Source organism: Podarcis tiliguerta (genome assembly GCF_965153285.1).
Source record: "Podarcis tiliguerta genome assembly, chromosome: 4".
Taxonomy (NCBI): domain Eukaryota; kingdom Metazoa; phylum Chordata; class Lepidosauria; order Squamata; family Lacertidae; genus Podarcis; species Podarcis tiliguerta.
In genome coordinates, this window is record NC_139537.1 from 80,485,845 (window position 1) to 80,512,417 (window position 26,573).

Here is a 26,573-nt window from a genome sequence, read left to right on the forward strand (position 1 = left end):
TTCCACTGTCGAACAGCTCTTACTGTCAGGAAGTTCTTCCTAATGTTTAGGTGGAATCTTCTTTCTTGTAGTTTGGATCCATTGCTCCGTGTCCGCTTCTCTGGAGCAGCAGAAAACAACCTTTCTCCCTCCTCTATGTGACATCCTTTTATATATTTGAACATGGCTATCATATCACCCCTTAACCTCCTCTTCTCCAGGCTAAACATGCCCAGCTCCCTTAGCCGTTCCTCATAAGGCATCGTTTCCAGGCCTTTGACCATTTTGGTTGCCCTCCTCTGGACACGTTCCAGTTTGTCAGTGTCCTTCTTGAACTGTGGTGCCCAGAACTGGACAGTACTCCAGGTGAGGTCTGACCAGAGCAGAATACAGTGGCACTATTACTTCCCTTGATCTGGATGCTATACTCCTATTGATGCAGCCCAGAATTGCATTGGCTTTTTTAGCTGCCGCGTCACACTGTTGGCTCATGTCAAGTTTGTGGTCAACCAAGACTCCTAGGTCCTTTTCACATGTACTGCTCTCAAGCGAGGGCCACACCAAAGATCACTGTTTCTGTGATGTGTCTCTCTATGTGCACACATGTGTGTTTTTGACCCCACCCATCACTGGGTGAACCATTGCCAATACCATTCTAGTTTCTTCTCTGCAATGAAAAAAGGAATTCAGAACAATAATTCTAGTCCTGCTAGTGTGACATAGTAGTTAAGAGTGTTGGATTAGGACCTAGGAGACCAGGAGTCAAATTCCCAGTCAGCCATGAAGCTTGCTGGGTGTCCTTAGGTTAGTCTCTCAGCCTAAATTACCTCACAGGGTTGTTGTGGGACTAAATGAGGGAGAGAACTGTATACGCCACTTTGAGCTCTTTGGAGAAAAGGTGGGATAGAAAAGCAATAATAATAACAAAAATACTTGGACTCTTGAGTTCCTACATCTGAAAAAGGAAAACAAAACAAAACTGCCTGAGTTGGTAGCCCTGGCGATACCCTTGACAACCACTGGAACACTGGGCGCCCTTGGTGATGTTGTTACCGTGGTAGCCACAAAAGCTCTGACGCGATAAGATCCATTGTGACCCGGGCCCTGGTGAGCACTGATCCTTTCATTGCTACATTTCAGTGAGGCAGAAACTGCTGCAGCAGAACGGGAAATATATGACTGGTTCCAACCATGCAGGTTGTAAGTAGATGGCTCCACGTGGTCTGTTGCTTCTCTGTGCCTCCATTAACTCACCAGAGACTTGCTGGTGCCAGACATAGCCACTGGTATTTCTCTTCTGCAACCAGCATTTAAAAAAAAAATGTTCTGAATGGCCTTCAGTCCTTCCAGAGATTTTGGCTGTCAAAACATTCCAGTAGTCTTTCTTGGCTTTGGCCGTTCTGAATCTCAGCATGGGTTTTCATTGTGTTTAGTTTGATGGCTAAGTATTAAGAGTATTTTGTGTGTGCTGGGATTTGTTTCTTTGTACGCAGGATAAATCCCAATGGATTCTGTAGGCAACTGAAAATTCATGACAATTGGAAGTGACTCTTCAATTATATCCTGTTGGGAAATGATTCTTTAAAACATACCTGGGTGCACTTAGAATAAACTTCACCTTGTCTCAATTTGAGATTTCAAAAGCACTATGAAATAAAACCCAGGAAGAAATGAAATCTGCTTTATATTTTAACTATTTAATCATCACTCCTATAGCGCATATTGAGAGGACTGCATACAAACCATACATTCAAAGCATGTCCCCATCCCCACAATTTGTGGGAACTGTAGTTTACCCTACACCGAGAGAGCGCTACAATTCCCAACACCCTTAGCAAACTACAGTTCCCAAGATTATTGGAGGGGGAGGAATGGTTCTTCAGGTGTATGGCATGCATTCAACTCCAGACACTGTAGCAAACTTGTGTCTCCCATACTGAAAACAGCAACAACCCCATAAACCAAGTTTTTCTTTTTCTTTCGGTCTGGATTTCCTGTGTGATCTTTGATTTTTGGTTGCTCTCTGGTAATATTAACTAGATGTATGTCTTGACAGCTAAAGAATTATATTTGCGATAAATCAAGATACATACAGGGAGCTGACAGAGAGAAGAGGAAGGGGCCTCTATGAGAGGCAGGTCAGAGTGGTTTTTCTCAGGGTGGGAGGCAAGGAAGGGGAAGCTCTCCCAGGTGGGAGGTGGGAGGATTAAACTCTGTGTGTGAAGATTAAGGTAAAATGGTGACCGAGGGCTACACAGATATATTTATATTTTTTTATTTTATGAGGATCATATGAGGATTATTATCAATGTATCTTTTTCTCTTTTTTCTGTTTGATATATTGTTTTTTATTATTCTTTTTCTTAGTTTGGATTTTATGGTATATTCGGTTGAAGACCTTTAATAAAATAAAGAATAAGGCTGCAATCTCATACACGCTTCCCTGGGAGAGTTTAAGATATGTATAAAGTTACACTGTGACAAAAGCTTTTTTTTGTGTGTGTGTTTTCTTCTAGATCAACCATGGTTGTAAAAGACAAGATTAAAAAGACCTATGGCCCACATGTTGGGATCAGCACGGCATATGCCAATGAACCAGACTTTACCTGTGAAGATAAGGCTACACAAACCAACTTTGATAGCCCGAGAGATGGTATGACCCAGGAAAAGGCAACAAATCCATATACAGCCCAGATGTTTGTGCCGAGCAAGAAAAAATACTGTATGCTGAAAACAGAAACACAAATTCGAGAGAAAGTCTCTGCTGCCAAGCCAGTGTCAGAGCCTGGGGACTTTCTCGTGAAGGAAAAAGAGAAGAAAGGTCATCATGTTATCTCGCCGCCGCCGGAAAACGAAAACCTTAATCAGGTACAATCACTCTGTGGATTTCTCTTTCCAAGCTATCATCTTCTCCTTTTGCACCAAGTCTTCACACATCATTGGCCACAACAATACAACACAGACCCCCTTAAAGCACAATTCTATGTCTGTTTACTCTGATGTAGGTGCAATGGAGTTCAGTGAGACTTACTCTCAGGTAAGCAGTTATAGGTTTGTAGCCTTTATGGCATATTTTATCTTCAGTGCACCTAACTCTGTCAGACCATCCCATCTATGTTCACATTTTTGCATCCTCCTCAGGGGTGAAGAGGCTTCCCTTTTTACACTTCCTCCTGCAGCCTCCAAACTCTCGCTCTTTCCATGCCATAAACTTTTTTACACATGAGATTAAAACACCCAGGTGCTTTCCTCTCATGATATTGATGGCACACCATCTAGTGCAGACATTTGTAAAGTGAATGAGCATTGTGCCAGTGTGAGTTTTATACACATTTGTATTACAAACCAGAGCCACTTTACACCACTTTTGTGAAAAGACTCGCTCATTTGCAAATTTAGAAGTTATATCTTTACATCTCCCTCTTGTTATGGGAGAAGACCTCTGTTTCCACACGCTTGCCTTGATGGTCTAGGCCAGTGTTTCCCAAACTCCAGCTGTTTTTGGACTACAATTCCCATAATCCCTGACCACTGGTTCTGCTACCTAGGGATGATGGGAGTTGTAGTCCAAAAGCGGCTGGAGACCCAAGTTTGGGAAACACTGGTCTGGGTGACAGATGGCCTGTGGCCCGCCACATGTTACTGGGCACCAAGTACCATCAGCCTCAGCCAGGGCAGCCAATGGGCAGGGATGGTGGGAGCAACATCTGGAAGGCCAGAGGTTCCCTACCCCTGACCTAGGTCTTCTTTCTGCCTGGACATCTCATATAATCTTGGAAACCTTTCAGAGTATTTTTCTCCCTGCTTTACATTTGAATACTGTAATTGTGATGTTGGGATGTATGTGAGTGTATGTTAGAAATCAGCTCATTTTGTTTGTTTTCTTGCCTCTCCTCCAAGGAGCTCAAGGCAGCATATGTACCTGTGCCCCTTTTTATCCTCACAAAACCTCTGAAAGATCACTGAGTTAGGCTGAGAGATAGTGACTGGCCCAAGTTCAACCCAGTGAACTTCATGGCAGAGTGGGGAGTTGGTTGTGGGTCTCCCTAGTCTGACTCAAGCACTCCAACCATTAAATCGAACTTCTCCAGTTCAGCAATACTTTTAGCTTGTCTATTGTGGGTGTTCATCTTTTGGATAATGGATGCCTTTGCCAATGTATCCCCCCCCCCCCCAACTGACTCTTCTCTGTTTTATTTCAGATACCTGAAGGAGCTGATGCAGAGTCCACCGTGACGGGTCAGATACTTTTAGCCATTGCTAGCCTGAGGGACACAGAAAAAAATAGCATCCAGGCAGCTTCCGCTATGCTGAATTCAATCTTGAAAAAAGAGAGGAACAAACTGAGGGGAAAGGTAAAAAAAGAGAGAGAGATGCTTATGGGTTTCAGAAAATTGAGGTGGTTGTGCCTTGTGGGTTCTAGCAATGAATTCTAGAGACAGACAAAAGTACTGAAGCAACTAGCTGTTTGTATGCCAGCTTATTTGGTTGCCTGCTTGCATTGTTCTGATCCAGGAAAAGGATCTGCTAGCCCAGTTATAGGTTTAGCCTGTCAGGTAGTTTCTTCCCAAGAGCAGTGTTGTGACAGCCACCTCAGTTCTCTCCCCCTTGCTACCTGCGCTTTAGGTGTTTTGCTGCTCCACATGTGCACATAGTCTTTCCAGACAAATGAGAGCCACAGCTTCACCCCCTCAGCTGGGCGAGCTCCATTTTCTTGGATGTTCATTGGCTCTTTTTGCACCCCAGTTTCCTGACCTTAGAACTGCATCACATTTCCTGACCTTAGAACTGCCATGAACTTTTGGGGCTCCACAAGAGCAGCAGTACCTCCAGAGATGGTTTAACCGTTAGGCGAACTGCACACCTGCCTCGGGCAGCGAATTGTTACCGGTGGCAAAATTAGAAGGACGTACACGCAAACGCAAGAGGCAAGGAGAACTTCAGCTGGGTATGAGAGGCAGAGAAAATCCAGTTAGTGATCTGCCGGATCATCTCTAGCAATCAGTGGGGTGACAGATGTCACAGGCAGATTGCCCTCGCTCACATCCATGAACTAGTCCGGATAACTATTACTAATTGATTAATCCCTTTGGGTTTTGCTCAGTAAACTCCTTCCTCGCCTCGTCAGGGCTTGCAGATGGGTTTCAGACCGGGGAGCTCCCAGCCCTCCCTGGAGAAGGCAAGGTTTGAACCTGGGATTGTCTGCAATACTGTACTGAGCGATGGTATAGAGAGGGAATTGAAAATAATAATAATAGAATAATAATTTATTATTTATACCCCACCCATCTGGCTGAGTCTCCCCAGCCACTCTGGGCGGCTCCCAATCAGATGTTAAAAACAGTACAGCATTAAATATTAAAAACTTCCCTAAACAGGGCTGCCTTCAGATGTCTTTTAAAGATAGGATAACTGCTTTTTTCCTTCACATCTGAAGGGAGGGTGTTCCACGGGGTGGGCGCCACTACCGAGAAGGCCCTCTGTCTGGTTCCCTGTAACCTCACTTCTCGCACTGAGGGAACCGCCAGAAGGCCCTTGGCACTGGACCTCAGTGTCCGGGCTGAATGATGGGGGTGGAGACGCTCCTTCAGGTATACAGGACCGAGGCCGTTTAGGGCTTTAAAGGTCATTTAAAGGTTATTCATGCTGCAAGGTGACCATGCTAAGTGATCAATGACATCAGTTTTGCGCCTGCTATATCCTGGCATTGCCACACTGAGGAGCATGACAGGAATTAACCTTTCATAACACTATTTTCAGCCCTGCCTATACCTGTCCAGTGGGCAGAGACTGGAACGGCCATCAGTGGTCAGTGTAGGTAAAACTGAGCTGTTGAGCCAATGGTCTGATTCAGTATAAGTCAGCTTCCTTTGTTCCTATACCAAAACAAAGACAGGATGAACTATCTGTAGTTCTCTAGAAGCAAAGCAACTGCGCTGCTGTATCTGATCAGTCTGCTTGTTACGAACGTCCATATGTAGGTCAGATTCCAGCAAATTAAATCAAACTCTGAAGTGCTAGCAGGTATCTAGTTGGTTGACACTTGCACAAAATGACTGAATGCAAATATAGTAATGTGTGTACACTGTGCTATTTTTCTAGATAAGGAGATGCCGGAGCTCAACCATCTTTTTCTCCCAAAAATCACCTGACAGGGATGGAACACCATACTGCTTCCATGCATTTTTTAATCAAAAGTTTTCCATGGCTGTGGCAAGCACTGCACTTTCTAACTGCTCTGAGCAACTAGAAATGTTTTTAAGAAGTGAAAAAAGAGAGAGAGGAGGAGGAGACATTCAGGGAAGCCCTCAGGCTACCTTGAAAGTTCTTTATTGGTGATAAATGCATTTTTAAAGCGTGCAGAATATTGAAAGGATTTTGCCGAACAAATCCGCACAGAATGGAATGAACATGTCAGTCTACTCATATGCAAGGAACATGAACATTAAGAACATTTTGTCCATCCCTAGTAAAGAACAGTGGGCCTCTCTTATCTCTGTCTAGCAAGCCCTCTCTGCTGCTTATGCATATATATATATCGGTGCAGCTTTCTAAGCTATGAGAGTTCATATTACTGTGCGCACTCCCCCAATTCTGAATTCAACCCAATCACTATCTGTAATGCCTGTTTCAAAAACTCTCAGCTGATTCAGTCACTGCAAGTCAGCCTAGTAGCAATCATGTTTAGACATGTTCTAAACATCCAAATTATTCTCAGGTCAGAGCAGTATCTGAACAGCAAGGGTCTACTGGTTGGAGGGGCTGCATATATAACCATTGTAGTGCAGTGATGCAATTTGTTGAGTTCATTCTAACCTCTTTATGACAAGAGCACGGCCGTTTACCCAAACTGCTATCTTTTCTGTCGCACTGCAAGCCATTCTCACCTAGACACTAAGAAGTGCTACAAGCATTCATATCTGAGGACCAAAAATGTAAAAGCAAATAAAATGCAAAAGCAACAGAAACTGTGAAAGAATCATCAATGTAAACCCTTGTTTTGTTTTATCCCAGGTGCCAGAAATCATTGATATTATTTATTTCCACTTGCGAGCTATCCAGGAACCTAGTGCAAGAGACGTTGCCATAGGGGCTGTGTGCCTCCTGGCTGAAAAACACACAGAAGAAACTGTTTCAAGCCTTCTGAAACTCTCATTGCTTTGTGACAGGTGAGGAACTGAGTGAGGAATCCATGATTCCCTGTGAGGTAAGTTAGGCTTTGACTTGCCCAAGGCCACCAGGTAAGTTTCATGGCTGAGTGGGAATTTGAACCCAGGTCTCCCAAGTTCTGTGCTCCAACCGCCATGCCACACAGGGAAATAACATTGATTCACCTGTGTGAGTTCCTCTGGTTGCCTCTGATGGAAAAATCTTTGGGCTAAATTGGCAACGATATCGCTCGCTCCACCTACTCAAATATTCAGAACTTGTACCAGAATATTGTAGGTGACCTTTGTCACTTATATAACCAATGTAAATATTCTTGGTGATTCAATTACACTGAGCTAGCAAAAGGTCTGAGCAGCTGTCCTGATACAGCACCTAAAGTGTGTGACGATAGCCACCAATTATTCCAAGGTGACAGCATTCACTTCATTTTATTCCTGTGAACAATGAGATAAAATCTAAGGGTAAACCAAGGAATATCATAAGATGCTGCCTTATAGCAAGTCAGAATATTTATCCAACTAGCTCAATATTGTGTACCCCGGGGGCAAGGAACCTTTGTCTCATGAGCAGCCATCTTGGGAGCTGTATTCCAGTGGTGCGTTGGGACAGAGCAGTTCCAGCTGGTGACATTTTGCAGTTTTTAGGCAAGTGTGTCTAAAAAAGCAACATATCAATTATTCTCTGCATATCCATGGACAAGATAAGAAATTCCATGTAACAGGGACCAAGCATCCTTTTCATTCAAAACTGACTCCATAGCTCTTATTTAGAAATTATACCACACCACATGACAAATGCATTTTTGAATTTGTTTATTGTTTATCCCTGCACATGCATTTCCAAAAAAACCTAATCATACAAAAAAACAACAACCATTGTTTAAAATGTGAGGAAAAGATGCTTGCTGGTTTCCCATAAGCATCTGGTGGGCCACTGTGAGAACTAGATGGGCCATTGGCCTGATAGCCAGCAGGGCTCTCTCTTCTTACATTGTCTGTTCTGGGGGTTATTGCTAGACTCAGGTCTTTTTATTTTAGCTGGAGCTCACCAGAACTCAGTTCCGGCACCTCTCAGGTGGGCTCCATTGCCATTCTAAAAGAAGGAGGTGTTCATGGTGAGTTCCGGCACCTCTTTTTCATAACACTGGCTAGACCGATGAAAATATCAAATCCTATAAAATGCTTTTAGCCCTCTAGTAGTAAACAAACAATAATTATTTGCAGCAAACAGGCTTTCAGTTCTGTTGGGCTCCTTTATCCATCTTAATTCATGTACAGTGGTACCTCGGGTTACAAACGCTTCGGGTTACAAACACTTTGGGTTACAAACTCTGCTAACCTGGAAGTAGTACCTCGGTTTGAGAACTTTGCCCCAGGATGAGAACGGAAATCGTGCACCAGCGGCAGCGGGAGGCTCCATTAGCGAAAGCGCGCCTCAGGTTAAGAATAGTTTCAGGTTAAGAACGGACCTCTGGAACAAATTAAGTTTGTAACCCAAGGTACCACTGTATATACATATAACTTCACTTTAAACAACACTAGAAATGTGAGAGAGATTGAGATCAGCAGTAGGGTGGGTGGGTGGGTGTGTAGACACTGATATAGATTTGTTTGTTTTAATTTTAGGCATATTACTCAAATCTGGGAAGCCTTGGGCCAAGCTAAACAACCTGTAAGACTCCAGGTTCTTGCCAAGCTTCTCGAAGTGCTGAAAAGGAAACCTTGCCTTAGCGGCGAACGCCTGGGATCAGATGGAAAGTTCACAGACAACTCCTCCCTTCTACCTCTAGCCGTGAGAGAAATATGCTATTCCTTTACCTCCAATTGTAACAAGCTGTGCTGTGCTAGACCATAGACTGGGATCTAGAAAGATGCACAACAACTTGGAGGCCAGCACCCAATAGAACAGGGGTTACCAAAGTTTGGGAACTGTTTTTGGACAACAGTTCACATCATCCGTGACCACTGGTCCTGCTAGCTAGGGATGATGGGAGTTGTAGTCCAAAAAAACCCTGAAGACCCAAGTTTGGGAAACCCTGAAATATAGGGTGCACAAAACATGGCAGGCCTTGTTATTGGGCAGAGTGAGGTGGTTGCCTCAGCAGCTGATTCTGGGGGTGCAGGTGGAGCAGACCCTCCTGGCTATACCTTCAGAGCCCACCTCTCTTCTTTTTAGTCCTCCTGGGGCCCGTACTCTGGTGGTGAGGATGCTTTCTTGTTCTTGGCATGGACTGGCTGACTAGCTGTTTTGCCTGGTTGCCTTCCCCCCAGCACATCACCAACAGTGCCATTGGGAGAGGCCTCTGCCCTGACTGAGTGAGCAAGCAAGCAGAGAGACAACCAGCCCAGGCCATGTACTCTGGAAGGAGTTGGACATGTGCATAAGTTGCACAGCTCATGCCCTGCAGCAAGCAGGTGCTAAGCACAGAAGCAAACAAAGTGTTGGAGAGCAGAGCTCTGTATGTCACAAGGCCTGCCCTGTTTCACCTCCCATGCTAGCCTGCTGCCCTTCTGTGCTGTGGCGGATTCTCTCCCATTCCCAGTCTTTAAGTAACGTTCAATCGAAGGCTGCTATCTTATCATTCATTTCAAGCAATAGAATGTTCTGGAACCTGTGGAACTAGGCCAAGATATGACCAGACTCAAGCTTTCACATTTTCTGCAGTGGCTCCCCATTTGTGGAATGCTCTCCCCACGGAGGTTCAGCTGACGCCTTCATTATACACCTTTAGGCATCAGGCGAAAACGTTTCTCTTCAACCAGGCTGATTAACACCCTATAACATCTTAAATGTGTTTGAGGGAGGGCTGCTATTGGTTTGTGTGTGCGTTTTGGTTCTTGTTTTTATTATGTATTTTGTTTTTTTAAACTTGTATTTTGATGTTGTGAACTGCCCTGCGATCTACAGATGAAGGGCGATATACAAATTTAATTAATTAATAGTATTCTGATGCCCCAGTACTGAACCATCTCTATGCTTGGAGATGCAATCTGGCTATATTGCTTAGCTACCAGTTACAGAAGATGTCGGGCTTTATGGGGAGAGGGGACAAAACAGGGAAGGGAACAAAAAGGACATGAAATATATTCTAGGTTGCTCGTCCCCAGGTTTTGCTAGAATCTCTCATTGTAGCCATACAACAGGGGCGGCCAACAAGAACTCAGAGGTTGTTAGACTCCAGCTCCCATCAGGGCCAATGGTATGAGATGATGGGAGTTGTAGTCCAACAACATCTAGAGGGGGCTACCTCTGCCCATAAAGTAACCCTAACTCACAGTCTTAGGGTAAGACTGCGGTGATCCAAGAACAAACATAACGAGTGATATCTGCTTGTGGGAGAACAACCAAACTTCCTAGAATTAAGGTCTGGTTTTTCTTTTATTCTGTTTCAGGCAACAAAGGCCCTATGCATAATATTTAGGGATAAAAAGTGCAAAATCCCTATGAACAGCTATTACGTATCTGTGATCATCTTCCTAGTTATTCAGCTGCACTACTTGATGAACTGTACAGATTCCGAACCTGGACAGGAGGACATAATCAGAACATCAAACTACATAAGGTAACAGGCAGCTAATGGAGTACTACTAACCATGTAAATATCAGTGTCTGATAAGAACATAATTCTCTCTTCTTTGGCTTGTAAGGAAAGGCTCTGGAGGTCTTACTCTTTCCTGCACTGCAGCAGGGGAGCTATTCTCATTAAAATGTCTTAGCAGAAAAAGGCTTTCTAATCCGAAAAAGATTGTCCATTCCAAAATGGCTTTACTGGGAAATTTATTTTGCTTTATCAGTAAAGTCCCACCGGGCTTTTATGTGGTTAGGATATTGCCTCCTATGCAGAGGTAGGAGTCAGTTGCTTTGCCCAGTTTTGTTTCCGCTCCACCCGCGTTTTCTCTGCCTCTGACCAGTTCACTATTCCATGCCCTCATCAAAGAAAGGGAACATTGAGCAAGATTCCATGAGCATTCACAGGATTATGATGCCCTGGACCATACCTTCCCAAAATGTACACAAATATTTAAAAAAAAAATTCAAAAAGCAATTTCATTATCATCATCATCATATAAATAATAATTAATAATAAACAACATGCATGCTGTGTTCCTTTCCAAACTCGGCTTGTTCTAATGAACTGAGCTGTCTACACCACTTCCTTCCTTATTGTTTCAGGTTCCAATTACAGTAATAATGCATTTCATAACTTTCAAGATGCAAGCTCCTAGTAAACCAAACCACAATCATTTATAAAGGATTTAATAATGCCATCTAACAAAACTCATGAAGGGGTGTGTGTGCCATAGGGCTCTAAGTAAGGTAATTGTCCCTGTCATATGCTTTTTCTTTCCCTGAATTCAGCTGTGCCATGGATGCTTTAAAGGCCTTGGTGAAAAGGCAGAAGGCTCCTCAGGCGTGTTTTACGAGTCTAACGGGAAGCTGGGACCTTTTGGCTTCACCAGAGAACTACCTGGAAGGAGTTCTCCTTCTGGCCAGGCAAGTAGTGGAGGACCTGAATTTGAGGCTGTTCTTCAGTGTGCCTTCTGCATATTCAATATAAAATGTTGTTTATATCCTTACAGAGCCCTTGTCAAACATCATCATGGGCTTGACTATGCGGTATTTACCAAAGTGATTCCTCTTCTCCATCATGGGGATGACCAACAGAAGCTGACGGCAATGGCCTTTTTCACTGCAGTATGTCTATTTTCTTGTTTGAGTAGCATCTTGAGAAATATGACATTACATAGCCATTAAGTGTGGTCCTAGCAGAACACAAAACTGTAAATGTGTTTGTTTTTGCATCCTCTTTTTTTGCCTTCAGACACCATGAGGAACAGGCAATGGTTAAGAGGAAACATTCCATTGCTGTACCAACAGATACAGTACTTTATATCTACCGACAAACCTCCTAGCTCTCACATTTTTTCACCCCTCCATTACACAGCCTATGTCAGTGTTGCTTGGAAGCTTTCGGCGGTCCAAGCAGAAAAAGCTGTGGAGAGTATACGTGGATGTATTTGCATATATGCATGTGTTTATATTTGCATAAATGCTTACGAGCTACTTAGAATAATAGAATTTTGGAGTTGGAAGGGACCACTGAGGGTCATCTAGTCCAACCCCCTGCAACGCAGGAATCTTTTGCCCAACGTGGGGTTTGAACCCACGACCCTGAGATTAAACGTCTCCCTAGTTGTGAGGAATATGACTAAGGCCACTGTTGGCATGCAGCCCTTGGGAGGTTGGAGAGACCCTCAGGCTCCCTGGCGTACACTGAGTGGCAGTGGCTTGAGGAGATCTCTCACAGCCTTGTCTGGAGATGCCAGGATTGAATCTGGGGTGTTTTGCATGGAAAGCAGATGCTTTCTAGTCACTGAGCTAGAAGCCCTTCCCCAATCACTTAGGAATGGAAGAATGTTAGGTTGGGCCCTTGTATATTCACTCAGTTCCAGCCTGTCTTTATGGCAGGGTTTCTGTACACATTCTTCTCCCCCCCTCCCCCCCCGCCACTGTGTGAGTGTCTGGAGGCAGTTGGGGGATGGATGGCGGCTAACAGATTGAGGTTGAATCCTGACAAGACAGAAGTACTGTTTTTGGGAGACAGGAGGCAGGCGGGTGTGGAGGACTCCCTGGTACTGAATGGGGTAATTGTGCCCCTGAAGGACCAGGTGTGCAGCCTGGGAGTCATTCTGGACTCACAGCTGTCCATGGAGGCACAGGTCAGTTCTGTGTCCTGGGCAGCTGTTTATCAGCTCCATCTGGTATGCAGGCTGAGACCCTACCTGCCCGCAGGCTGTCTCGCCAGAGTGGTACGTGTTCTGGTAATCTCTCACTTGGACTACTGCAATGCGCTCTATGTGGGGCTACCTTTGAAGGTGACCCGGAAACTACAACTAATCCAGAATGCAGCAGCTAGACTGGTGACTGGGAGCGACCGCTGAGACCATATAACACCGGTCTTGAAAGACCTACACTGGCTCCCAGTATGTTTCCAAGCACAATTCAAAGTGTTGGTGCTGACCTTTAAAGCCCTAAATGGCCTTGGTCCAGTATCCTTGAAGGAGTGTCTCCACCTCCATCATTCTGCCTGGACACTGAGGTCCAGCGCCGAGGGCCTTCTGGCGGTTCCCTCGCTACGAGAAGCCAAGTTACAGGGAACCAGGCAGAGGGCCTTCTCGGTAGTGGCACCCCCCTGTGGAACGCCCTCCCACCAGATGTCAAAGAGAAAAATAACTACCAAACTTTTAGAAGACATATGAAGGCAGTCCAGTTTAGGGAAGCTTTTAATGTTTAATAGGTTGTTGTATTTTAGTGTTCTGTTGGAAGCCACCCAGAGTTGCTGGGGAAACCCAGCCAGATGGGCGGGGTATAAATAATAAATTATTATTATAGTATAATGTAAATAATTTCTGGTGCATTGCATAAGTATAGGTATGCGGTGAAAAACAACTCAAAAAGTGCAGATAACACATCCTGCCAACAGAATTTGTAGCCAGCAGAAAAGTTAGAGATGTCTGAAGCAGACCGTGACTGCAACACAAAAAGCAAAACAATACTATTGCAACCAAATCCTACCACTTTACCAATATCTTTTTCATATAAAAAAATAACAGTATTTGGGCTTGAGGGGAAATCTTTATCCATTAACTGAAACACCAGCAACAGCTGAGAGTGACTCCAGTATTCTATCATTACCTTTCGATAGCAGGCAACGTATGGGCAAAGTTCTCTGAATTTCCTGCCACATATTTACTGCTTTGTGTTGTTCAGCTTCTCTCGTCTGAATCCACCTACACGGTGCTACAAAAACATTACATCCTGGGCCTGTTGAAGAACTGGCAGGCTGATTCGTGTCCAACCTACCGCTGGCTCAGTCTCCATGGAATGGGCAATGTGGCGCGTCACCTGCAAAACGTAAGTGATTTCATTTTTGTTGTTGCTGTTTCTTAAAGGAAACTCTAGGTAAGGACAAGGTGGAGGTGTTGAACTGGTGCTCTGTACTGAAGCAAAACATGCTATACTGAAACAAGAAGTTGGGGGGAGCATCTTTAAGGAACTGATCCAGGGGCAGAGCTCCAGAACCTGTGTCAGATGCCAGGGCCTAGGCATGGGAATATGTGAATAATAAGGACATGTGCAGAGTACCTTTTCTCACCACTTAATAATCACAGCTAGATGTGAACGTGGCGAGACTATGACAGAAGCAGGATAAATAGATTATATTTTCAACTGAGTGAGTGCTCAGGGGCAAGAACTATTGGGCAGTATTCAACAAATGTGTCCTATGTGCCCCACTTAGGATGATGGAGAGTCTTTCCTCCACTCCCAATTCATAACAATATGAAGGGAAAATAGGGGCCTTAAAGTTAACCTAGGACAGCAAACCAACAGATACCCTGGTCACTGGGCACAGACTTACTTACAATGTGTATAGTAATAATTTCTAAATGTGCATCTATAGTTATAAATTAGCATATGTACATTTTATTCAAATCTGTGTCACGGGGCGATACGTTTCCTGGTTATGTGGCAGCATGTGACCACCAAAACAATGCTTTGCATTACAGTAAATGAGAAATGGGAGGCGAGGGGGTTGTGAACACGGTACTTGTTCTCAGTCCAATAAATCTGGTTTTGCTGGACTGAGATTATTACCTCTTAATTGGGCTTGTGTCGGCATCCATTATATGTTTCAATAGCATCAATGAATGAAACAGCTGTGGTACATAAATGCCATCAGTCTGAAAATGGTTTGTCACACTGGAGATTCCTGGTGGTAAATGCTGTAGTGGAGGGGCTAGTCATGGCGTTCAGTGTGTGAACTTGGGCCAACCATCGTCTGAGCCTAGCTTACCTCACAGGGTCTAGCCTACCTCACAGGGCCTCACCCAGAGAGCTTGAGCTCACCCTGGCAGAGGATGTTATCACCCCCTGCTCTGTTAAGTTTCCCTGCTACACCTCTGCTCCTAAAACACCAGAGAATGTGTTCATGTTTTACGTATAAAAGCCCTGCATTGGGGGAACAGTTTCTAGGCTAGTAGGTATGGCTGCCAGGTGAGGCTTAAGCCTTTCATTTTAGGAATGGAGTGAAGCTTATCTGCAGCTAGTGATATTGCTGACCAGGCTCAGACACAATTTTGTGCAACTCTGAACATTTGGGTCCCATTCCTTCACGGATGAGACCGAGATCCAGTGGAGGATGCCACTAGTGGAACGGAGGGGAGGCTATTTCTCCTGATTCCCTCCTTCCCACTTAAATCACCTCTCATATTGTTCTGGTAGGTTCCCCCAACCCTCCAGAGCAGATTTTTGGGAGGGCACAAAGTTCTCCAGGGAGGAAGAGTATGGGAAGTGTTCCCCCACTCCTTTCCACTGGTGGGAGTACCATGTGTGCACAGCTCTGGTCAGGGGTCAACAGCAAGACTAAACTAAGGATCCCAGTCACATAATGTGAAATTGCTACTTTAGTCTAACAGTAAAAGGATTTCGGTGTCCTTTCAGAAGAAAGAGCTCTCCAACCTGCTCCTGGGTATACTTCCAAGTTTTAACGACACTGATGAGAAGGTGATTTTGACAGCTATGGAGGTCACAAACAAGATCGTAACACTCCACAAAAACAATATAAACATGAACATATTTGTGAAGATCGTCAAACAGCTTCAGCCTTTCTTGGCCGACGTAAGTTTCAGAAGAATTGTTCATCCATGTGAGGCGGGCTTTTCCAGGTGTAAGGGCAAAAAAAGAGGAGCCAGAACTCACCATGAACACCTCCCTTGTTCTCTTATAATGGCAATGGCGCCCACCTGAGAAGTGCCAGAACTGAGTTTTGACGAATTCAGGCTGAAAAATGCCCTGGATATGTCTCCTGTATGCTCTTTTCAAGTGGCAGTGACTGCAACCATTGAGGATGTCTTGCCCAAGTGCCCCCTCCAAAAAACCAAAAAACCCTGGAGCCGGCAGTAAACAATTGTGCTTAGGATTGCAGTCTTAAACATATTTGGGTCGTGGAGCATTTATCTTGCACAGATCTTAGAAAATTACCTGCAGTCCAATCTCCAGGCACGGAATCAGGCCATGGTATCTAAGGCTTAAAATGTAAGCAAGGTTGTTCTTTCTCACAGCTCGGATTGAAGCTGATTTGAGGGAAATGCATCAAAAGGCAATATTTCACGAGAAACAACAGGATAGATACAGGATAGATAATAGGGATTGTGGCTAACATTGTGCAAACACCTCTTCCCAAACCAGTGGTGAGAGTGCCCTGGATGCAGGAGTATCTATCTACATAGCCTCAAAGTGTCTCAGGAAGGTTATCAAGTCAAACTTTTTCCTTTCTCTTTCATTCCCAGGGGAGACCCAAAATAACCTGTGCGGCAAACAGGCTGTTTCAAGACATGATTAAGAACCTGGACGTGAAAGAAAAAGCCGCTTTGCAGGACCAGGTTCTCAACAGTATTGTCACATTGCTACTGAACCTCCAAGATCCACATCTGACTGCGGCTAAGGTAAATGATATTGTGCCTTTTTGCAAAGCCTTGATAAGGACGCCCTAAGGGCATAGCTGTCAACCGTCCCTTATTTGGCGGGAAAGTCCCTTATCCCAGCGCTGTGTCCTACTGCTGTCCCTTATTGATGATGTCCCTTAAATTTCCCGGGTTTCAAAGGAAGCAGCTCCTCTCCCTCCCTCCCTGCTGGCCAGGGAGGAGGGAGGCTCCAACTGTGTTGCTTGGCTGTGTTGCTCACCCAGTAAGGAGCCTAAGAACGACTGGGGGGGGTGGAGCTTGCATGCCTTGTGCCGATCAAATCGGTCGCGTTGCCTGGGGACTCACCTTTGCTCAGCGCTTCCCAGCGGAGAAATGACGGTGGTTTTCCTTGCTGCATCCCCTTTGCCGGGTTGCTGCGCTGTGGGAACCACCACTTGAGGCTTCGTGTGGCTGCTGGCTGGGCTTTCTGCCTTTGTCTCGGAGGGGCTCAGAAGCTGAACATACCTGTGCCCGGAAAATCCCTTATTTTGGCTGCTGATCCCTTATTTTCGAGGCTGCTGGTCCCTTATTTTCAAATCTGTAACTTGACAGCTATGCCTGAGGGAGACGTGAACCAAGTTCTCTCTGGTTGGCCTCTTCCTACACCGATGGGATGTTGTGCATTTACCTGGCAGTCCTGGCAACTACAAGAGGCACCCATAACAGACCTTTCAATCAGTGCTGGGCAGCTGGAAACAACCAGTTAAATTTCTAGGCTGAGGGACATTGTGGGAAATTTAAATGGAAGCTCACAGACCTAGGAAACATCAGAAGTGTGCCCTGCTACAGTGCCGGAACTCTAGAAGCTGCCCAAAGATGCCACATGGTGGCACCAGTTCTGGTGAGGCCAATGGGGCTTCTCAGGGCACCCTTCCACCTGTGACAATGGCCGCAGCCAAAAAGTGCAGCTCTATAGTCCAAGGCTAGAAGGGCCTCTACTGGCAAGAGGTACTGCTCATGGTTCCAAAAACAGAAAGTTGCTTGAACAGCAGTAGAGCAATCTTCTGTTTTGCACCAGAGCGCACCTATTTATCTTTGCATGGATTTGTTCTAATGATTTATTGCCCTTGCTCACTGCTTTTATAATTGAAGTACAGTATCCAGAATAGTGTGCGACTTTAAAATACAAATACCAACAGTTCAGTTTTTGAGGCTGACCAATAAAATAACAAACTCCGAATAAATGCAGTGCTAAAAATATGATTACTTTGGATCAGAAGAAAAGGCAGCACCTGCATATTTTGTTGCAGTGACACAATACAGCTGGGGATACAGTTGAGAACAGGCCAGTTGAGGGCTGGATTGGTATAGTGGCTCCAAGAATGTGGAGTTGCCAGTTCTGAGTTCAAATCTCACCTTAGCCATGACATTCTTGGGCCGCTTAAGCAAACTACAGTCTCCTAATTTCAGCCCCTACTCCCTGTCTGGAATATAATGCGATGACGATAATGTTGACCAACCTTCCAGGACTCATGATATTACAAGTGTAAGCAGTGGTGGCTGGTGCCCATTTCAACCAGTGGGGTAGAAGGCAGGGAGACCAACTATAGTTGGAGCCCAAGCTAACCCCAAGCCAACTGGTTTTAAGAAAGAAGGTAGGCAGGTGGCGACTGAAAGCAGATTGAGGTTGGTGTTACAGTGGTTTATTCACACTAACGGCGTGAGTGAACCGTGCTTTGAAGACATAGCTCAGTCCCCGAGGAAGCAATTCCTAAAAGCTTGGGAAATAGGTGGTGTGAAGAATTCCAATGAGGAAATTATTAACTGGTAGACCTCCAAGGACCAAACTGGAAGCACAGACAGAATAGCTGCTGATATACACTTCATTCTTCTTTTTCAGTATACTGCGCTTAAATTAATTGGATGCTGATTTTTCCAGAACAACAGTTTGAAATCAACAGATATGAATTCATTAATGAATAAGGAGCAGAACGTTCCGGAATTGTTAGAACCAAACTGGGGATGGGTGAAAACTTGGGCTTGTTGATGGGTTTTCCAAACTTGGGTTTCCAGCTGCTTTTGGACTACAACTCCCATCATCCCTAGCTAGCAGGACCAGTGGTCAGGGATGGTGGGAATTGTAGTCCGAAAACAGCAGTAGACCCAAGTTTGGGAAATACTGGTTTAGAAGAAATCGTGAGCTTCAAAAGCCATAATGATATATTAAGGTTTCTTTATACATTGGGTTTCAGTGGCTTTCATCATTATTTCATTTAACTCTGCACTCAAGAGAGCTAGAAACTTCCTTCTCTAAATAAAAGTTCTGATCCTAATAACAATTCTTAAAATATCCAGCAAACTACACAAAAGGACTTAACAGGAAGCAGATTGCACACAATTTCTTTAGATGATTGAGGCAATTGCATTTGGCCCTTCTATAATTTATTTGGCTTTATTCGACTTTTTTTCGAATAATCTCTTTTTTTCACTAATTCTGGGGAAGGCTTCTTGTCTCTCTTGTTTTACAGAGTCGTAGAGACAGCTTAAAAGAGTGCAAAGTCTTCTTGGGATGGACTGCAAATGACAACCAGGACTCTTGGAGCATGATTTGCAAGCACCTTGTGAGGCCCTTTGTGCACACTGGGATCTTTTCAATATTATCCATAGACTTCATATCTGTTGATTTCAAATGAACCAGCAAAAGTGTGTGTGGCAGAGAAACAGGCTTCCTTCAGGCACACAGAAGGAATGTATATGCCCCTACCATATGTATTTTGATAATCCCTGGCCAATCCTGCAGAAATGTTGCATTAGAACAGTTTCCCAAACTTGGGTCTCCAACTGTTTTTGGACTACAACTCCCATCATCCCTGACCACTGGTCCTGCTAGCTAGGGATGATGGGAGTTGTAGTCCAATGACAGCTGGGGACCCGAGTTTGGGGAACTCTGCATTAAAATACCCCCAAAACAAGAAAACCTGATGCATGTCGTCCAATGATCACATAGCCATTACTGGATTCCCCCCCCCCCCCCAAGGAAGTTGATTCCATAATTTTGGCCTCCATGCATTGGATTTTACTTGCACAGGGTGTACTTGAATGTGCCATTCCCAGGTGGATGGCCAGGGATGCTAGAGGCAGGGACAGCAGTCCATGTGATAGGCTGGATCCTGGAGGGGGAGCAGTATTGGCCAATCCGGCCCCATGACTCTACAAGTTTCACTTTTGTTTCAAAAGGATCCATTCTTAACTGGCAAATATACCCTGCCTATGCAGCCATTACAGCATGTTTATCAAAGTGTTCATTTTCTAGGTTAAGGAACATCCAGGAAAACTACGGAACTTTCTGGACCAGGCGCAAGACTATACTCAAAGCCCACAAATGTATACAAGAAATGCAGCCACCATGTTTATAGGTATATAAACAGAATGCTTTCATCTTTATTTGCCATCCCAGTTCTGTCACAGCTCGTAAGACTATTCTGCTTAGGAGGAGAAACTTATTTGAATTCTTATCTACTAAGAAGTAAATCCCCACTCAGTTCAGTGGGGATTTACTCCCAGGAAAATGTGTATAGGATTGCAGGCTCGATTTACAGTTCTGTGCACATTTACCTAGGAAGTCCCACTCAATTTAATGTGACTTGCTTACTTCCAAGTAAACTCATGCAGAATTTCACTGTTATCTGGGCCTGCATTCATAAACAACTTAATAAAACATGACAGGCATGTGGTCTGTCTCTCCCTGGTGTTCATTTTTCTCCCTCTAGGTCAGTGGCTTGTCAAATGGTGTTTCCAAGAAGCCACAAAATTCATTGAAAGCTTATCAGGAGCAGAGAAGCTTCTCTGAGGAGGCAGCCTGACCAATGTCCATCATCACCAATCTTCCCCTGCAATGTATACTTGTAGGGAAAGTGCTAGGAAGGCAGGAGGTCCTTTCATTTCAGTTGGCCAATAGCAAGCCAGACCAGCCTGGCTGATGTTCTGTGTAAACCGCTGCAAACAAACAGATGGTTTTTGACAGAAAAATCTGTGCAGAAAAGGTTTCCTGAGGGTAATTCTGAAAGCTTCTGCTCTAGAATTCTTGTGATGCCTAGGAACCTGTTCCTAGCCCCAGATTTTCAGTGGTGAGACCCAAACTCTGAAACTCCATATACCACAGATATGCCTGTCTACTCTCTACATTGAGTGATTATAAAGATGTTCATATTCTGCAAGGCGTTCAGTGATGGCAGTTGTCCTGGTGTGTTGTGAGTGGGTCTTTAACCTAGGGATGGCTTTTATCATTCTGTTCTTTTCTTAACCAGATTGATTTTTGTGTATGTGCATGTTTATATACTCTTCTGTTTCATTTTGCTTATATTTCTGCTGTTGATTTTAATGTTATTTTTTGAGAGAGCCACCTTAAGGGATCAACTGACCTGTGTGGCAGATATTTTAAAAACCATTGAAAGCAATATAGTTTGGGCTCTATCTGCAGATAGTAATCTGTGTTATTGAAGAAGTTGGTAGCAAATGCTACCCTTTTGTTTACAGAGAATATAACTGAAAGTAAAGTAAATAGCCCTTTTTATTTACACTGAGTATGGCATATCTCTAGATTCTATCTTGGAGCACTTAGATTCCAGTCCTCTACAAAAGTCAGAAGTGGACTTCCTGAGGCAAGGTAAATATCATAATATCATCCAATAGTAAGATGTCTGCATTTTCTTGTATTGCTACTGGATTCAGCTGCTTATTGTTGTCTGCACTAACAACAGAAATAAAATATGCATACCTGTAGAGGAAACTGTATCTGTACCCTTTCTGTACATCTTTCTTGCTGTTAAGCACAGCACTCTTTGTCATTCATGAATAGAAAAATAGATAGATAGATAGATAGATAGATAGATAGATAGATAGATAGATAGATAGATAGATATCACATACCTATTTCCTTGTAGGGACTAGCAAATCTGTTCTTTTTTCCAATCTTAAATTCAGTTTTCCACATTTCCACATTGCTTTGAACATTTTATTTTAAAAGAACATTTTCTTATAAAAATCCATCAGCAATTTAGTATGAATTTCTCCTAATATGCACATTTCTGCAAAGCGCATTATCTCCAGTAGAATGTAGATTCGTAATTTCCACTAAAATGTGCATTTTGTGCACACTTCACCTTAGGATATGCGTTTTTGCACACCTGGCTAGAGGGGTGCAATGCAAAATTCAGAGACGTGCAGATTTCCAATGAAATCTGGTTTGCATAGTGTTTGGAACATGCAAATTAGGTAGGTTTTTCTTTAAAGATGCCTATAAATGCAAACTGAACTGAATATCTTCCCCACCCCTGCCTCCTGGTCAAGGTGATACACTCTCTTTCATATCAGAGAGTTTGCGGGACTTGTTTAGTATATTTAGATCAGGGAGGCATACATACATTCTCCCAGGTTTTATCCTCCAAACAACCCTTTGAGACAGGTTAGATTGAGAAGTAGTGATTAGTCCAAAGCTACCAAGGGGACTTCATGGCTGAGTGGAGATTTGAACACTGCGACTCTTCCAGGAGGCTTGTCTAGCGAGTATTCGTCCTGATTTGTTTTCAGAGTGTATACAGAGGTTATGCAATGTCTGCTATTTACTGAGTATTCATTCTGATTTGTTTGCACAAAAGTTGTGCACCACATCAAGCGATTTTGTATCCTATACTTTCTAGCACCTATTTTCCTATCACTTCCCTTTCCTGAACAAAGTTTGGCGTTGTGGGGATGGGTGCAAGAGTGCAAAATCCACCGGAAATGACCGGTATTTAATTGTATCCCACCCACAAAACAGTGACAATCTGGAAGCTTCTCCTGGCTCCTAGCCTCTAACCCTCTAATCACTACAACCCACCAGCTCTCTTGTGTTTCTTCATTCATTGCAAAATTAATTTCGCCGCTTTTCATTCCCACCTTTGTCATGAAAAGCTTTCACAGATGCACAAACAAAACAACGCCTCTCTCTCGCTCATGTGTACAGCATACACTGTTTAGCATTACAGTATTTCTTCTTTCTCTACTCCATGGTATGCTAAGGCATAGAACGCTTCTTTGTTAACCCAGCCTTGCCCAAAGCAGCTGGTATATTTGACAGGGAGGAGAACTAGGTCATTCCCATGTCAAGTCGTTGATCTGCCCTTTTCTCTTTGTTTCAGCTTTCAGCAATTTCCCATCAGAAGCACAGCGCCCTGTCCCGGTTGTTCCAGAACCAGAAAAAGTACGCAGGTACTGCGCAGACCTGTTCAGATGTTCCCGCTATTTCCCAAGGTACGTTTTCTTTCAGGTTGTACGGTGAAAATTAAGCATTAATAGATTTTTTTAAAAGCTACCATAATTACAGGACAAGAATGAAAACAAGAGGGCTAAATATTCCTGAGCAGTGGGGGTGAAAATAGGCTGCAGAGCATTTTTTGCTACTAAGGATGACAGTAGACATGGTGGCGATGTCTTTTCACACATCCACCCTGTTTGTATAGAAGAGCTTAACATGCCTTAAGAAGAGCCCTCCTGAATTAGGCCAACATCTCGCCCAGCATCCTATTCTCAAAAGTCACATCCACACCATACATTTAATGAATATGGCGTCCCCCAAAGAATCCTGAGAACTGTCATTTGTTCAAGGTGCTGGGAATCATAGCTTTGTGAGGGGTAAACTACAGTTCCCTGTTGTCTTTGTCCATGGAGTTTTCTTGGCAGGGATACTGGAGTGGCTTGCCAGTTCCTGCTCCAGGTGGATTATGTTTGGTCAAAACTCTCAACTATGACCTGTGCATCTTGGGTGGTCCTGAACAGCATAGCTCATAGCTTCTCTGAGTTATTCACTGACACGGCAAGGCAGTGATCCATGAAGGGGATCATAAAGAAGGCTGATCGCCGAATAATTGATGCTTTTGAATGATGGTGCTGGAGGAGACTCTTGAGAGTCCTATGGACTGCAAGAAGATCAAACCTATCCATTCTGGAGGAAACCAGCCCTGAGTGCTCACTGGAAGGACAGATCCTGAAGCTGAGGCTCCAATACTTTGGCCACCTCATGAGAAGAGAAGACTCCCTGGAAAAGATTGGGAAAGATGGGGGGCACAAGGAGAAGGGGATGACAGAGGATGAGATGGTTGGACGGTGTTCTCGAGGCTACCAGCACGAGTTTGACCAAGCTGCGGGAACGATGGAGGACAGGGGTGCCTGGCGTGCTCTGGTCCATGGGGTCACGAAGAGTCGGACACGACTAAATGACTAAACAACAACAACAAAACTACAGTTCCCAGTATTATTTCAGGGGAGACTTGTGCTTTAGACGTTCCTCTAATGTTTGGTGTGGGTGTGACCTCAGTGGTCAAACAGATGCCTATAGGAAGTCCACAAGCAGGACCTGGGTGCAACACCACTCTTTCCCACCTTCAATTTCCACCAACTGGTATTCAGTGGCATACAGTCCCCTGGCAATAGTGGCATACAGTCCCCTAAATGTCCTCCTGGCGCTTCCTTCCCAAAGCCTGGGAAGTTTCTGCCCGGCTTGGGGAGGGAGGCACGATGCTCTCAACAGGGTCCAAGAGTCCTCCCACCACCTTCCTAAAGCCCGCCTGGTGCCTCTTTCCCAAAGCCCGGAAGCTTCTGCCCAGCTTAGGGAGGAAGGTGTGGTGCTCACACACGCCATGTCGGGAAATTATGATGGCAAGTGTGCACCGTCCTGTCCCCCCATCCTCCTTGCAAGCTGGCGACTCTAGCCCTAACTGTTCCCCTACGAACAATTTATCTGTACCCTACAGTCTGCCAGTGAAGGAACTAGTAAGCCATCACTAGTAACCCATAATAGTCTCAGCCTCTGTGAATTTATCTAATCCTCTTTCAAAGCCATTCAAGTTTGTGGCCATCCCTACCTTTGCCTTTGAATCATGGTGGGATTTTGGTTTGTTCCTGTTCTTGTTTTTTGTGTCTTTTATATTGCAATTTTATGTTGCGAACCGCCCTGAGATCTACGGCTGAAGGGCGGGTATACAAATTTAATAAATAATAATAATGTTACCTCTTATGGTAGCAGATTCCACAATTTAACTATGTGCTGTATAAGGAAGTACTCTTCTTGGCTATCTCGAAAGCTGGGGTAGAATCTGTCCTGCAGGCAGGGGTGATGCATAAAAAAGCACACTGATCCCCAAAACCTCCCCACCCCATACCTTATTTCCCCCAATATGAGAAGCAGGAACGTGGAAAAGTGACTGGCAGACCGAATTACAGTGGTACCTCTGGATGCGAACGGGATCCGTTCCAGAGCCCCGTTCGCATCCAGAAGCAAACACAACCCACGTCTGCGCGAGTCGCGATTCGCCGCTTCTGCGCATGCGCGTGACGTCATTTTGACCATCAGCAAATGCGCGAGTGGCAAAACCCGGAAGTAAAGCGCTGCATTACTTCCGGGTCGCCGCAGCACGCAACTCGAAAATACTTATCCTGAAGCTATTTCAACCCAAGGTATGACTGTATTGTATTGCAACATATAGGAGGAGAAGAGTTCTATGCGCTCCTTTTAGTAGGAAAGTATGCAGGACTGAAGTAAGCAAGACTGATCTAAGACAGAGTATGTGAAGGGCTCTCCATGCCTCATCCCATCCCGTCATGTTGTACCTAAGGCCATCTATACTATTTTGGTATATGTGGCAAAAAAAAATCCACAAATGTCTCTCCTCACCCCCAGCAGTAAAAATATGAGATGATAAATATCTACTCCCATTTAATGACACCCCCAGTCAGCACAGTCTCCTCACTCTGCCTCATGGTAGACTCTTGTCAGCCCCCATCCCACATTTTATATGTAAATGGGGCAGACACATATAACCTCCCCCACCCCCGTGTCTGGTTTGGCACAAGACTACAGTGGTGCCCCGCAAGACAAATGCCTCGCAAGACGGAAAACCCGCAAGACGAAAGGGTTTTCCGTCTGCAGAGGCGCTTCGCAAGACGAATTTCCCTATGGGCTTGCTTCACAAGACGAAAAATGACGAAAAAAAATCGAATTTTTTTTTGCTCCAAAACCCCTTATTCTGAATCGCTAAGCTGCTAAAAGCATTTTAGCAGCAAAACCGCTAATCCCCCCCCCTAAAAAAGCCGTTTTTAGCCCTTTTTTTAGCCAATAGCGCTAATAGCGCTACTCCGTCAATGGGCTTGCTTCGCAAGACGAAAAAACCGCAAGACGAAAAGACTCCCGGAACGGATTCTTTTCGTCTTGCGAGGCACCACTGTAGTAGTTTTATTTTGTTCTGTCATTATGCACTTTGGTCTCACACAGGCATGGCCAGACTTGGCCCTGCAGCTGTTTTGGGACTACAATTCCCATCATCCCTAGCTGACAGGACCAGTGGTCAGGGATGATGGGAGTTGTAGTCCCAAAACAGCTGGAGGGCCAAGTTTGGCCATGCCTATCTCAGAGAATCTCACCTGGACCAATAGTTATGAGGTCGAAAGGTGTGTACTGCATCACCTACTGAAATGTTAATGATGATTCCTTTTCTTGCTGACCTTTCTGCTTTACAGATCTTGTATTTGACGCCTGTATCTGAAGTTAATATCCATCTGAATAAAGAGCACTGTATGAAATTTCACAATGAAGGCTTATTGTGGCGTTCCTCTCTGAGGTTAGGTAGTTTTTGCTGCTAGAATTGGATAGGAAAGTAGCTTTCTTAAGCAGAGGTGGATCATTCAATGTCCTTCCTTTGGCATTATCTTAATGTAAATGCAGAGTGTCTTCTAGGCAGTAATCAAAACCCTCCTTAAGATGGAAGTGTATGAAACCTCCTTCCAGCAGCTTGCTTGCTGCCCACAGCTGCCTGCACTCCCATTGATTCAAGTATCTGCTCATTCAGTTCAAAAATATGAAGCAGCCGTTACTAGGAATGTTTAAGGGGCAACATAATAGACTTAACAAAATGTGGCAGGGAGAGG

At 44.4% G+C, this 26,573-nt stretch overlaps 1 protein-coding gene across 5 annotated transcripts; it reads left to right on the forward strand.

The window, feature by feature from the left end:
* The first annotated feature begins 1,059 nt into the window (after window positions 1–1,059).
* On the forward strand, window positions 1,060–26,236 carry LOC310676196 (maestro heat-like repeat-containing protein family member 6). Of its 5 annotated transcripts, none has more exons than XM_083437808.1 (16): window positions 1,060–1,179; window positions 2,496–2,847; window positions 4,182–4,334; window positions 6,994–7,148; window positions 8,775–8,940; window positions 10,542–10,711; window positions 11,509–11,643; window positions 11,730–11,844; window positions 13,921–14,064; window positions 15,652–15,828; window positions 16,500–16,655; window positions 19,142–19,234; window positions 19,927–20,029; window positions 21,214–21,279; window positions 22,793–22,904; window positions 26,166–26,236. In XM_083437808.1, exons 2-16 carry the CDS (start codon window positions 2,503–2,505, stop codon window positions 26,176–26,178), a joined length of 2,103 nt encoding a protein of 700 aa, XP_083293934.1. In that variant the 5' UTR covers window positions 1,060–1,179; window positions 2,496–2,502; the 3' UTR covers window positions 26,179–26,236. The 5 variants fall into 5 exon arrangements, with proteins under 5 accessions (XP_083293934.1, XP_083293936.1, XP_083293938.1 ...); XM_083437810.1 differs by having other exon boundaries at window positions 15,655–15,828; XM_083437809.1 differs by having other exon boundaries at window positions 1,140–1,265.
* Window positions 26,237–26,573: the final 337 nt, after the last annotated feature.